Raw genomic sequence first — 15,410 nt, 5'->3', positions numbered from 1 at the left:
GGAATATGTATAGGCAATGACTGAACTGCAAAGCATGCACATTTATCATCTATACTCGGAGTAGCTGAAATAAAACCTATTTCTGCTGATGATATTTGAATGTATGTTACCCTTTAATCATCTATTAGTGCTTAAACTCTGAACCTGCTTCCTAAGCTTAATATTATGGGATCAATGAGGGGAAGCTTCTTAAAGGAAATATCAGCATATTTGTATTACATCCAAAATCCTTCGGGTAAAATATTATATTCTTTCCAGTTGATATCAGTATGCATCTCTGCATATTTGACATCATAGATGGATTTAATGAAATATCTACTTGATGCTGTTCCAAGAAAACCTACCATAGCCTGATTTATATTTCTTCTTGTTAAATAATTCATCTGCTTTCTGATCCTAGGTTTAAGATCAAGACCACTTCAAATTGTATATCATCATCTAGAAGGGAAGAATATATTAATTTTTCTAGAAGTTCCAAAGTAGTATTTTAAAAATGCGTGTTAAAGTGCCATTGTTTGTCAGCTTTAAAGTACCATCTGACCAGAATTCTATCACTCATTAGTTTTATAGCTAACTTTTCTAATCAGTTTAGTGCTGTTTAATGCAGTTTGAAATAAAAAGCATAGCAAGAATGTGTGTTATTTGAATTTGAAGTGGGGAAATCTAAATATTAAAAAGTAAGTTGAAAAACAGATCCTATTACCCCTGTGTAAGCGGCAGGAAACAGAAGATCTCCAGGGTGGGAGAATAGAAGAAGATAGGGAAGTTCCCAGCTGAGAACTAGGAGGGTTCACATCTCTCTGTATGGCACAAGTTAAGATTTACCTGTGAAAGAAGACTTTGTATTATTATTTTATTTTTTTCTATTTGTGTTTAGATTGGCTTTTTTATTGTAATGTACTATGAAAGGTCTTAATACAATTTTATTCAAAATAAAAAATAAAAAGAAGTCCTATTACAATGGGTCCCTTCTTCTGACTAAAGGCAGGGGCGTAGGAAGGGGAGGCAGTGGAGGCAGTCCACCCCAGGTGTCATCCATGAGGGGGGGTGACAAAAAGGCACACCGCGGGGGGGCTCACCTTTTTGTCACCCCCCTCATGGATTACACCCAGGGCTGACTGCCCCTACCGCCCCCTTCCTATGCCCCTGCAATGAGTTAAACATTAGGGTACATGCATAATATACTTGATTCTAGTTTTCAAACTGTAATGCTAAATTATTTGTTATACTTTGCTCCAATTACCATCATATTAATTTCTGTTTATTAATTACTGTAATAGGGCAGTATTACATTTGTCGGGGAAGTAATTCCCATATACGGATGCCCAAGGAAGCATTATACACTAATGCATAAATGCTGAAACTTGCTTCCTTATCCATTGCATGTGCTACATTAAATTCTGGAATATTAGAACATGTAGTTAATTGGAAAAGGGAAATAAATGGTTGATGTTTCCATAGATCTCCATGTTTAAAATATTCTTGAATGTGATCCCCTGAAGAGAAAATGTGCTCGCTGAATTATCCTTCTAGACAGTTTGCTTCTAAGGATCTATTCAGACTTCTGCTTTTTTATTTTTATGGAAAGGCATTATAAGAGAAAAAATGGCCTAATCTTTTTATCTCTGTCTTCCCCTCTTTTCCCTGGTGAAAAATGTAATATCTGAATTGGTCCTTTGAGGCAAACAGTGTGGTTATTTGTCTCTTCTGCAGTGCTTTTCTCTTTTCTGTATCCTAAGGCATAAGCTCAAAGTAATTCAATTCCCCACATTACTTAACAATGTTGGGTCCAGCTTAATGTATGCATATATGATAAACAATTGCTACCTTTGGATTTATTATTACCACTTTGATTAAAATGTATCCTTATTTGACTGCAGTCATAAACATACGTGCTGGGCAGTAAATTCAACTTAAATCATTCCAACTTTCAAGGATTGATTGTCATTAGGAAATAGTTGTATTTATTATTCTAATGAAAGTGTTAACATTGTAGACTTTCATTCTAAAAATTATTCAGGGTCCAACATTCCTCTGCTTCATACTTTGCATTAGTGATGCTAATTTATGTGGATCCTTTTCCAAAATGTTTATTGTGTCATAAACACTACTTGCAAAATTGTTAAGATGTTTTTTATATTAAACAAAGCTGAAATATTATATTCAAGCTCATTATTAAATCATTTTAACAGTGCAATTCTTGTACATTATGTTCAATGTGACATGGTCCCAGGTTAGTTCATATAGGACTAAAAATAGAAGTTTGTCAAATTTAATGTGGCCTATCCAACTCATTTCTTACTTGAAAAGTAATACTCCTTTTAAAAAGCTTCCAGAACAGTTTTAAAATAGGACATTTAGAGGGATGTACTTATTTATTTAGGGTTGGGTAGCTTGTTGGTTTTTGTTATCTTGTATAAATCAACTTTTCCCTTTGCTAGAATCACAATGATCCATAGTGTATTGCTTGTACAGTACTCAATATTTATTAGTTGTCTCTGCTTAGCAATGCTAAAATTTAAACTTCAAAGGCAAATAGTTAACTTACAGAGATGTTCAGTGGATTTATTACACATTTCTTACTATCTAGTGAGCCTCTGCACTGAATTAGGTTGCCTGGACTGGCTAGAGGTAGATGGAAATCTGGAAGGCACTTTGCTAGCAATTACACAGCCCCTTTGCAATTCTTCTTTTATTTTAATTCAAGTATTTAAAAGTGCTGCTGTATTTTGACCCTGAGGGCTTGTGTGGGAGGAATTAAGGGTGTGAGCATTTTGAGTAGGTGAACTTCTAAAGAGCTCAGTGTGTAAACAGGTGTTGTGTGAAAATAAGTAATAATGCCTGTGTCTGAGGGGATGGACTTCAATTTCTTGTTTCATCATGCCAACTTTCTATTGTTTAGGAATTCTGCTCTTTTAACTTACTGAATTTTTGTCCTTGTTTTGTTCTTATTGGTATGCTCTTGGGGTTTGCTCTCCATTTCTTCTTCTGTGCAATATGGGAGAGAGGCTGCCTTTTCTTCTCCCTCTTTCCAGAATAAGGGCATCTAGATGCATGAATAGGTACAAATATTACTTTTTCATCCCTATTGTGAATGTGTATGTGTTGTCCTGCAGACTGCTGTGCTTTAGAAATTCTTACTCATAATTTAAGACATCACAAAGCTCTTCTGTGTTTTCCTGTCACTGATTGTCCTCACGCTTACATTCACACATGTACATGTTGTTCATTTGCTACGTTGCTAAGAGATAACTGGATATGTTTGGACAGTTTAATTTAATCACACTGGAGCTGGCCCTTCCAGTGGAAAGAATTTGCTGATAACACTGCACATGTTGCTTACTCAAATAATGTAAATATGCTTTCTTCAGCTGCTGGATGTGGAAACTGCTTGCTTCCATTTTAACTAGATAATTGATAATGAAACTGTACAGATAATTGATAATGAAACTGTACAGTATCTGCTTTTGCTTTTAAAATGAGATTGTAGCTGCTCTATAGACAGAGTTACAATGGAGAGGCTGTCACTAGCCAAAAGAACTGCAGTAATAACAGTCCACCATATATTGAGCTTTGAAGGAAGTGTAAAGGACCTTTATTTGAGTTCATTTGTATCAGGTGTGGGAAACTTTGGGGCTCCATATTATGCTAGACTACAACTCTTATCCCCCCTGGTTTTAGGCATGCTTATTCTGGTTTATGGGAGTCATAATTCAACAGCATGTAGATAGCCAACAGTTCCCCACCCCTGATTTGAATGAAGGCTATTCCCTACTCAGAAAGTTTCAGTGCTGCTGTGTAAATGAATAAGAGGAGTTCAGTGATTCAGAATATACTAAATGCAGTAATGGGGGTGGGGAGAGACTTGGTTCCAAGAAGTCTGCATGTACATATGGGGACGGTGGTGGATTTATGAATCTTTGGTCTTCTAATAAATACTCAGTAATATCCAGTAATGCATGTAGTTGAGATCCTATAGGGAGGATTAGATGGATTTTGTGCTGTCAAAAACTATAATTATATTTTGAAACCAAGTAAGCATTGTAAATTATTCTTCAGTCTAATCCTTCAGCAGGGAGAAGATGGGCTTTATCCAATCTATAGCTTGTATAGAAGAGGCAGGGAACCTGTGGCCTTCCAGATGGCTGTTGCTTTATTAAAACATCTGGAGGGCCACAGTTTCCTGACCCCTGCTGTATAGGCAGCATAGGGATTGTATGAATTGCTATATCGGTTAATAGCTTACTATCACAAGCAATATGCTCTGAAGATCTGTTGGTTGAACCCATACAAAGAAGGAAGTTATGGACATACATGGAAAAAAATAGATTCATAATTAGTTTTGCAGAAGTGAAGACCCATGAAAATGTTTGTGTATTTTGCCCCTCTCTTTTTTATTACATTCCACCATCACCCTTTTCACTACATGATGTAAAAAAATTTGAATATTGCATTTCAGCTTTCTAAATAATTAGCCGTGCTTCAAGTGTAGACCCTGCTGTTGGCATTTTTTTTACTCCCAGAGTCGCCGTTCCATCCCACCCCACCTTCCTTATTCTTTATTTAAGTATCCATAATTTGTTTTCTGGCTTGCCTGTGAATTTTTAACTGCCAGTGCATTACTTTATTCCTTTCCTTAGGTATTCTGTGTAATGTTGCCTTTTTTATTCCTTTAAATTTTGGTCCCCATCTTTCTCTATATGATTTTTCATACATCCCTTTGTAGTGTTGCCTGTCTTATACAACCATGCAATATATTTCATCCACAGTGTTAGATATTGGTTTCTCTTTCAGTCTGTAAATTATCTTTCTTTTACAAAGTCTGTTATGGAATGAGCAGCTGACATTTTCAAATTAAAATATCTATCAAACCAATCAACATCTTTCTAATCTTTGCTCTACTGTTTGCCAAGTTTTTCTTCTGCTTCTGCTCAGATGTAACAGAGAGCTCTGGTTAGTTTAAAATAGAAGGCATAGCTTTTGATCTCCCCATGTTCTCGTATGCGAAAGAAGTGGGGAGGATGCATGCCAGTGGCTTCCCATAACTCATACACATAACACTAAATTATGGTTTAATGTTATTTCCAAACTGGCCCTATTTTTTTTTTCTTATCTTTTGTGCATGTTCAGAAATGAAGGCAATCCCTTCTGATATAATATTATCTCCCAAGTCCTATTTTTAAAAGTGTTGCTTTAATAAACATAAAATAATACCACACACACATACAGTCTCTCCCTCCCTCCCTCCCTCTCTCTCTCTCTCTCTCTCTCTCTCACACACACACACACACCTTCAGTTACATACAGTACTTCTCTTATACTTTCACATAGCATTCAACCACCATTTCTCATTAGAATTTTCCAGTTGCACAGTGCAGACTATATATTTTACCCTTTCCCCCCTTTTTTTCTTTTCAAAGCAACCCTCCACATATTTTGCAGTGTTTTGCCCAGGGCAACCCAAACTGACCTGTAACCCAGCAAACAGACAATAAACCCCAGATAGATACATTAAAACCCAAAGGACAGAAATACATTAAAAACATCCCACCCACTTCTAAAAGACCATAGATAGTTAAAGGTCAACGGCCTGGTTACAGAGAAAAGATTTTGCATGGCGCCTAAAGTGAGCTTCCCTGGGGAGAGCATTCCACAAATGGGGAGCCACCACAGAAAATGCCCGCAGCCAGATTATAGCGCTATATAGGACCAGCACACCAAGATGGATTTTCCCTATTGCAAACATTGCACAGGACCATGACAGATTGGTCACATGATCGTAAATAGGTTCCCTTATTAGAGAGGCCACAACAGAAATCCTATAAATTAGTTCACCAGTGTTCAACAATCAGGAGGCAGGTTTGATATAAATGTGAGATAGGCCATGGCCACACATGTTGAAGCCTGAAGGAGATGTAGGTGTGCCTGAAGTGGTGTGTTGTCTAGTCTGTCTGGCTGTATGTTGCAGTCACAGAAGCAGTGTGATTCTGATATCCTTTTATTAGTTAAGGATCCACAGTGTATCAAATTAAACTGGAACACCCTTTCATGAGGGCAGTCTCATATTAGGCTACCTTAGACATTTCAGGAATACCTAGTACGGTATGTCCAAGTCTGCATACCCATGGTAGTCCCTGCCATGTACAAAACAGAACTTCTGCTTTTTATTTTTTAGCTTGGGTAGATGTTGTGGTGACCTGTGGTATACACAGTCCACAGCTGCAGCCCTTTGCAGATATGTATCTGCAGGTTTCATTGATGCATGAAACTCTCTGCTAACTTGGGAGCAAAAACAGTAACTTCTTTACTGTGGTTGAGCTGTTCTTTGTTACATATTGCCTTGAATGACTGCAGGCGACTGAAGCAATGGTTAAAGAGGTAGCAAAAATACATATTAAAAAGATACACTTGGTATCAATTGAATTTTCTCTCCATGCCAAATAGGAATTTAAAAGAGAAGCAGAATACTTTTCATTGTGACTGCGGTGTGGAAAGTAAGGGCTAACTGCCACACACACACACCATAGTACCATAGTCCTTATACTGATTGGAGAGTCCACATCAGCTGATATTCACAATAAAAAGGAAAAAAGACAAGTGCAACACCAAACTAGACAGTTAATGTCACATGTAGTTTGGTGCACAGAAGGAGAAGAGGTAGGACACTAGGCCTGAGAAACTAGGCAAACATTGCAGGGCACTCAGTTGCTTTCAGCTTCCTTTGTTATGCATATAGGAACTCTGAAGCTCTAATGTTCAAAATTTGCCAACAATGGCGGTGGTGGGGGTGGGATTGCTCTTGCTGCCATTGATTGTAACTCTGTTAACTATTGAGAATTATAGTTTTATGTCTTGCTTTACATGACTGATACTGAAACCTTTGCTGCTCCTAGCCTTCAAGTAACATGCTGCTTGTGTTTAACTATACCCTTTAATATTTGGAGTACCACATATTGTTAGGGCTTTGTGAATAATGTGTTTGTGTTTAGTGTTGGTGTTGTGATTCTGCAGCAATATTTATTTCTATATTTATTTCCCTCTGGCATCTTGGGTGTATCCCTTCCTTGTCCATGCTGATGTGTACTTATTTTGTGCAATTTGTAATCTTCTAGTTTCCCCTTCCACCAAGCCTTTTTCCTGTGCCTCCTTGCATGTTATTACTATTAGGGGCATGCCTTGAAAAACCGCTGCAGTAAAACTCCATTCCTTGTACTAACATAGCCCCATTATGTTGGATCCCATATGATTATGCCACTCATTTTCTTTACTTTTTAAAGTAAAGACATTGTTTTTACTTTTTAATAGAATCTTTCATTATATTTATTGAAGCATATTTTCCTCAATATAAGCTCAAAAGTACTATTAATTTTCATTCATCTCTAGTGACCTTTCAACAAAGCTTTTTCAAAGACCAAACTATAATTAAAAGGGAAATAATTTCTTCATTACAAAATGATACTTTAAAATAACGTTTATGCACCACAAGATATGTAGCCTACTTTTCTTCTCAACTGATTAAACCTCATACAGTGATCTATAAAATATATTCAAGTTTGTAAATTCAGCAAGGGAAATAGCAAATAAAATATCTAGTAGCTTGTTTTGTGGCACGTTTGCAGTAAACAAAATGCATCAAGAGGAACATCATGAAGAGTTAATTTTACTGGTACAAAGTAAATTTTACTGGTACAAAGGCTAAATAACATTCTGTAACAATATCACAACATTATGAAAGACCACGCCCGCCCCCGCCCCCAAAATACCCTATCATGAATGTTTTTAGTGGCGGGGGGGGGGGGGGACTACAGCATGCCAAGTTGCTGCTCTGCAGTGATTTTGGTAGTAAAACTTTCTGTTTAGTTACAAGGACTACCCTGGTTATTTGGAAATGTGATGCAATCCTGTTGGGTTTTAAAAACTACCAAACTATTCTATTTTATTTTAAGCTCAGATATACACTTTATATTGCCATACAGTTCAGACATCTTAGCACTGTGTCATCATTGGTTTTTGTGTGTGTGTGTGTTTAGTGGGGGAGGGGGTGCTTAAAGAATAAAATGTTGAAAGCAAATGGGAGGAAAAGCAGCACATTTCATCAGATGTCACCAAAAACAGACAAAAAAACCCTCCCAACCTACTTTCATATGTAGGGAATTTTGCCTACCCTCCTTCCTTAAAATTACCTAATTCATCTTTCTTTCTACTGTTGCAGGCTGTCCATACAGGCATGAGGGCTTATATCTATAACAAGAGTTCTGTTATTGGCTCTCAGGCAGAGCATTCAGGGATGCGCACGTACTACTTTAGTGCAGATACTCAAGAAGATATGAATGGTTGGATCCGTGCTATGAATCAGGCTGCTCTTATGCAAACACGTTCATCACCAAAGAGGCAAGTTCAGGGATCGTTTGTATTTAGATTTTCATTGTTTGTGTCTCAGATATCAATGCAATGTTGCATTTAAAAAAATATTAATATTAATAGTTTGCATTTTTTAAAAAATCATATATTAAATCTGAATGATGTTTGCATAAATGACGTATCAGCCTTTAGGCGATGGGACAAAACTAAGAGCTCTGAGGCATCACTTAGCATTACAGAAGTTTGCTAAGCATTAAGTCTGTACAAAGAGAACTTACTAAAGGTACAGTGTCAACAAATAAAGTGTTGACTTTTAGTGCACATATTTTTTTTTCCTTAGAGAAACAGGAAATCCAGATCAGCAAGCTGTTCCTCAAGCTAATCATGTGGATGCCTGCAAACAATGTGGAAAGTTAGATTCTGCTGATGCAAAAGGATGTTATAGAAAATCTCCTGAAACCTCTGCATATGATAAGCATGAAGAGATGAGAAAAGCAATAGAAGATGAGCATTATGCTGTCAGGAAGAACATGGTGGAATCAAAAAGGGAGAAATCTAAACATCCATTGATATCGGAGGTTGGCACATTGAATACAGAGTCAAGTCTGTCTCGGTCCCAGAGAGCTCAGCCTGTTGAGAAGAATGGAACACTTTCCAATTCGTTAAATACAAGTCCTGGCCTAGTGGAGCAGAATGGTATCGGTTTATATAAACAAGGATTTGTTTCCAGACCAGCTCAAAAAAAGCAGACACAGAGGAAAAACAATATGGCTCACATAGAGCATTGGGTAAAAGTCCAAAAAGGAGACCCCAAAAGGTTAGTAATAAGCTTAGATGGTCTGTTTTATTGCTTTAAAATGGGTTGCCAGGGCCTTAGCAAGGGAGGGCTGCAAGACGCTGCCAATTTTGGTGGCAACAACAGTTATAAAAAAAAAAATTAAAGTAGGCTGGGGTGGACAGAAGGGTTTAAACTTCTACACCTGGCTCTGTGCCCTGATAGGGATGCAAATTTCCCATCCTTAGTCATCAGATTGATCATTTGATGAGAAGGGAAGGGTGATAGCCCCTCCTCCTTACCTGATCTGCATGGATCAACTAAGGAAGGAGGTGTGTGTGTTTGCATGCATGCATGATTCTGCGGCTGGGTATGTCCTGTGTGCATGTATGTGAGAGGCTTGGGTGGCCACATCCAACCTTTGCATGTGACTTCCTGGAGGCTTGGCCAAGAGTGAATGTGGCACTTGGACCAAAAACTGTTAGCCACCTCTGCTTTAAACTACCTCTGCTTTAAACTAACTCACCCACCTCTGGCATGCTAGAGATCATTAGGAAATGGATTGAAATAAAAAATACCAACATCATACTGCCATTACACAAATCTGTGGTGTGACTGCTCTTGGAATGGCTTCAAACTCCTGTCCAGAAGCCTTCACATATTTGCAAATTTGTGCTAAGCCAAGGTTTCGCTTGGTGTGATGTGCAAAACCAGACCAGTGAAGACTGCTTATAGGCTATTATATACTTCTCATATATTAGGTCATTCCCCTTTACATAATGCTACAAAAACTAGTGTTGCTGCTTTCTTATTCTGTCAGCTATTCTTTATGGTCAAGATAAAATACTCTTCACAAATAGACCAAACTTTCAGTATGACTCCATATGCATTAGAGTGTTGTTGTTTTTTGCCAAAATCCAGCTTACTTATTTGAATTTCCCTAAGCATTTTATGTAGTATAGTAATTAATCTACATTGTTCATTTTCTTTTTTCTTGGTTACAAAATGCTGTTTCTGTGCAGCCATGCTTCATGACAGATCTTTGTGTATTAGAATAATGGATCCACAATAGTGATAATTGATTAGCACTTTGGGCTAAGATAAAAAGCATGATAACTGTTTGAGATACCAGCAAGATTTGCTGATTAGCTTGAAAATTGCAACTGCATGCCAGGATTGTGCTCTAAAGAATGATATTAGGTACTATCATTCAGAAATATTGAGAACAATGCACATCATAAGAGGCCTGATTTTGCAGACTCTGTGTATAGTGAAGCATCCTTACATAATCTCCATGTGTCATTTGAAAAGCTGCTTTTGAGATAGGTGAGATTTTAGACCAAAGGTGAGAGCCTGTGCAAAGCAATTTATATATTGGAGATTAGTAGCATATCATTGTGTAAGCTAAAACTGATTTTCTTATTCCACTGACTCTTAAGGGGAGGATACCCTGTAAAGGCTGGGTAGGGTAAAGTCAGAAGCCCCACCACACTAGGGCCTTTGCTTAAATGTCCCTTTGGTCCTCGACAAAATAAACTTTCGTTCGTGATACATGGTATATATTGGTTTGGTTGAAGCTTAATATTTTAAAAGCAGAGGGCAGCAGTGCCTATTGTGTACAATAAAGAGCCATGGAATTTTTCTTTTGTTTTCAATCAGAAGCAGCTCACCCAGTGGGACAGAGCTGCAGTGCTAGATCCCCGGCAGTAGCGTCACTACTGCTTATGGGTAGGGAGAGGCTGGGTCTGTGTGAGCACACCAGCAGGTTCTGTGTTGACTCCACTCTTGCAACCTTAGCCCCCCTGCTATATCAACTCTCTCCATTCTGGAAAGCTGCCACATCCCCATGATTGGGAAGTTTTGTTTCCAATAATAATAATAATAATAATAATAATACTTTTCAATAGAGCAAAATACAGATGTCAGCAATGCTACCTGTCCCATCAGTTAAGCCTCTTGTCTTTATTAGTAGAACAGAATTCCAAAAATTGCTTGAAAAACATTTGGGGAGGGTTGTTGGGGGCATTGTGTGTGTTTGTGAGTGAACCAGTGGTGTTGCCAGCTGTCCCTTTTTTGTATTGGTGCTGCCCTATGGACAGTTTAAGAACTATATAGCATTATTATATAAAGGACTATATACAAAAGGCATTAAAACTCACATTTCTCTCTCTCGCCTTGGTTTGTCATGTAAGTTGTGCTTTAGTATTGTGTTGCTGTTTTTAAAATTATACTAGCAGACGCAAAAATGGAAATTAAATGGATTGAATAAAAAAAACTGCACAGAATGGAAATAGTCGGACATTGTGCTCTGCAAATGCTTGGACAAGAGTTAGCACAGTAGTTCACATGTGTTATAGTAGGTTCTGTAGCATGCTTCTGCATGTACAACCTCTTGCAGAAGTGGAAGGAAAAAAATCATGTCAAGTTTCACTTTTCCTATGCAATACTTTCAATACTCTCAAGCAAAGGGGATATCTGTCCTCTGCTGAACAGAACACAGCTTTTGCATCTGATAGCACATGTTTGAATTCAACCAAATGTGTGCTTATTCCCAACTATTTTATAGCAAACCTCTCAATGTCAAGAAGTAAACTGTTCAGTCTCTCTACCAATAAATAGGTGGGACTAACAGCATTCTCTCTAAAAGCAGAAAGATGAAATGGCAGAACAGAGTTCATTCAAAGTATTCATGGAAAGGAATATAGTGAGGCCTTGTAAAACTAGAACTTTTTCACTGACCATCATACATAAAAGTGACAGTGAATTTCATGTTATACAGGCTGGAAAATTGTGAAGGGGTAAAAGGAGTGCCTTAAAGTCTGGTTAAAATGTACAGAGAAATTTGTGAAAAGTTCAAGGAGGAGCTTATTTGTTTTCTGCCAGCTATTCATTCCTCTGTCAGGACTCTGGTCTCACAGTCTCGTATCTTTTATGATTCCGACTAAACATCAGAAATAACTTTCTGATGGTGTGGGCAGTTCAACAGTGGAACAGACTCCCTTGGAAGGTGGTGGACTCACCCTCATGGGAGCTTTTAAGCAGAAGTTGGATGGACATCCGTCATGGATGCTTTAGTTGATATTGCTGCATTGCAGGGGGTTGGACTAATTCATTCATTCATTCATTCATTAAATTTGCATACCACCTTCACCCTTAGCTCTCAAGGTGGTTCACAGCAAAAGAATACAAGATCAAAATACAAAATACTTAATAAAAACAAAAACAAAACAAGTCAATAACCCCCTTCCCCTTCCCCTCTCAGAGTCTCTTCCAGCTCTACAATTATATGGTCCTTTGTCTTCCATCCATTTAGTTCTAACACTTAACTGATGGGCACCCTTCACAGCATGAGCATGATGAGCTTATGCTACCCAACAGCTACTTGGTTGATGCAGTCCAAGTGTTTCCGGTCCTTGCTTGTTTTCTTCCAAGAAAAAAGTGAGAATGATTTTTAATGTTAGCTTGGCAAAAGGCCCAGTAAAGTCATTTGATGCATTAAATCAATAGCTCCTTAATTGTGCAACAGATGAGACTACTTATGTGACATGATGGTTTCCTGTTAAATTGGCTGCTCAGGCTTTAAGCTACTTTTGTCATGAAGCATAATTAATCTTGTCATGAAGCCAGGTAGTCAAGTGATGTAGAACCTTGGGAGAATCTGCTTGTTTTTTTGCTGAGAATATTATTTTACAAATAACTCCCTGAGGATAGAGACATTTTTAGCAAATGATAATGTATCAGAAACGTCCTTTCTGTTTCCACAAAATGCATGTATGTTTACTGAACATATCTTGTTGAAAGCTTCCTTTTTTCAACTGCAGGTGATTGTTTTCTTTGGGATAAAGCAGGGGTTTCCAGCCTACGGTCCATGGACCACAAGTGGTCTGCAAGCTGCATTCAAGTGGCTGTGGCATGTCCACGTTAAATAATCATATTTATTTTAATTGTGTTTTTATCGCTTCTTTCATTCTTTTATCTATTTTGTTACAATTTGAAGTATTTGGAATACAAATCATAATGCAATAGAATACAATAAATAAAATAATTCATGAAAATACAATTACAAATCATACAGCATCCAGCACATCACATTTGCTGCAAGACAGAAAATCATTAAGTGCTCTGCCAAGACAGTCAGCAAGTGCTGGTGGGAACCCTTAGGATAAACAAATAACATTTTGTTTAATAGCATGCTCCACCTAGTGGTCAACATGTTGCTAAGGAAACTGTCTCAGGTTTGAGACAGACAGTTTTTAAAAAGAGCTGAGTAACTTGCTTCACATGGTGCAAACACACTTTTTAAAATCCAAATTTTGCCTGCAGATTTTGCAGGGTTTTGAACATGATAAAACAGAGGCAAAAGTAGCCTGAGTAAGTACACCATGAAAGGGCATCACTCTTTCAAATGGCTGTCAACTCTGAAAAAATTGTTAAAGGCTATTGTGGCCTATGAGATTCTACACATACTTGTTTGCTTCAATTTAATAAAGGAATTCTAAAGTTGGATTTTGTGAAACCTTGACTTTAATAATAGCTGCATTCTCATTTAATACTTAATGAAACAATTTTTCTCAAACAGTCTTGCATCTGATCAGTCCCTTATTCGCCAAGTGCCCAGTCATTCCATATCTTTTCCTGAGAATTATCATACCTTGCCAAAGAATACCAGGCAGCCTTCAGGAAGTTCACCGCCCTCAAACCGCAATCTGCCAAGTGACTACAAGTATGCTCAAGACCGGGTTAGCCACTTGAAGATGTCCCATGATGAGAGACGAGCTAACAAAGATGGTACTGTGTGGCAGCTGTATGAGTGGCAACAGAGACAGCAGTTTAAACATGGCAGTCCCACAGCACCTATTTATATTGGTTCTCCAGACTTTACAGACCGTGGTAAGGGAAGAAGTTCATTAGATGTTCCACGTTCAGTTTCTGTTCCCCCATCTCCTTCTGATATACCACCACCTGGGCCCCCTAAAATTTTTCCACCTCGAAGACCACACACTCCTGCAGAAAGGGTTACTGTCAAACCATCTGATGAGAGACCAATGATAGATGTTCCTTTTGCTGGATCACCCATGAAGATTCGAAGTCAAACTATAAAAGTGAGTAAATTTTACTGATATATTTTTCAGACTTTACTAATGAGGTGTAATAGAATTACCTTGCAACGTTTCTAAGTACTAACCTTTAGATTATTTGATCAATGTTCACTGTCAATATTCTTACATTATCCACTGAAACTTGTATTTTCAAAGCCAGGATTTATGTCCTGAGTGCTTGGCCAGTTGCAGGTTGAGCAAAATTTGTTTCAAAAAGACACATGATGCCCTGGCCAGGTGAAGTGAATGAGATAAATTTATATGGTTGGATTCAGGAGGCCAAGGCATTTAGTTTCCACTGAAATCAGTAGGAACTAAATTAATCATGGGTAACTTCATATTGGTTTCAGTGCAACCTAAGTGCAACTAAATTAGTCTGGTTCTAACCCTTTAAGTTTAAAAGGTTATATTTTTCTATGTAAAAAATCATGAGGAAAAACGTCTTTTGGAGGTAAAGCAGTATAAATATGACACTGTAGATCATATATTATTGTAGGCTTTATACTGAGAGACCCAGAGACTGGTAAGTCACCACAGGCATAAAGATTCATTCCCTGGCTCCAGGAGATACCATCCTATATATCTCTTGGAAGTCTGTCCATTGTGCCCACTTAGGTGACCCTGTTTGTTCCTCTTTTTATGCCCTTTAACTAAACCCTGCTTCATGCATTATTCACATGACAGCAGGGGAGGGCTTACATAACTATAGCATAGAAAGCTGCCTTATTTCGAGTCAGATTATTTGTTCATCTAGCTCAGTATTGGCTGCATCAAATGGCAATTTAAGTCAATCCACCTCGATGCAAGGATGGGAGGTGTGAATTTGAAGGGTTTAAGAAAAGAAAATTCCATTTTAAATTACTCTTTCCATTTATACAGAACTCAGCACACGTAGATAGGCGTTCCATGCCTACAATGGGATATATGACCCATACTGTAAGTGCTCCAAGTTTGCATGGGAAATCGGTACGTATAAGCATTTCTAGTTTCCTTCCCCTTCTATGTACCAGCTGAATTTACTAGAACTTCTAAGGATGTCTGAGTCCAAAACACTCTTTATTGATTTTTCATGTCTTGTTAACGGAATCAAGTAACTTGAACTTCCTGGCTCTAAATGTGGCCTACGTTCAACTGCCATTGAAGTCATTATAAGCGGAACTGTTCATGGAATTTGC

General features: G+C 37.9%; 1 protein-coding gene across 14 annotated transcripts in view; it reads left to right on the top strand.

Moving 5' to 3' along the window:
- PLEKHA7 (pleckstrin homology domain containing A7) overlaps positions 1-15,410 on the top strand; it is a 154,170-nt gene that overhangs the window by 101,912 nt on the left and 36,848 nt on the right. For 12 of the 14 annotated variants that reach the window (XM_080975030.1, XM_080975026.1, XM_080975025.1 and 9 more), the window contains 4 exons: positions 8,213-8,391; positions 8,702-9,178; positions 13,716-14,238; positions 15,115-15,201. In XM_080975030.1, coding sequence (XP_080831156.1) covers positions 8,213-8,391; positions 8,702-9,178; positions 13,716-14,238; positions 15,115-15,201 — 1,266 coding nt within the window. Of the gene's footprint in view, positions 1-2,122; positions 3,063-8,212; positions 8,392-8,701; positions 9,179-13,715; positions 14,239-15,114; positions 15,202-15,410 lie in introns of those variants that run through there. The other 2 variants (XM_080975024.1, XM_080975027.1) reach the window with 2 other exon arrangements.

This window comes from Podarcis pityusensis (assembly GCF_964106645.2).
Source record: "Podarcis pityusensis genome assembly, chromosome: 1".
NCBI classification, from domain to species: Eukaryota; Metazoa; Chordata; class Lepidosauria; order Squamata; family Lacertidae; genus Podarcis; species Podarcis pityusensis.
Note: the sequence above shows the minus strand (reverse complement) of the source record. Positions and strands in the feature narration are given on the sequence as shown.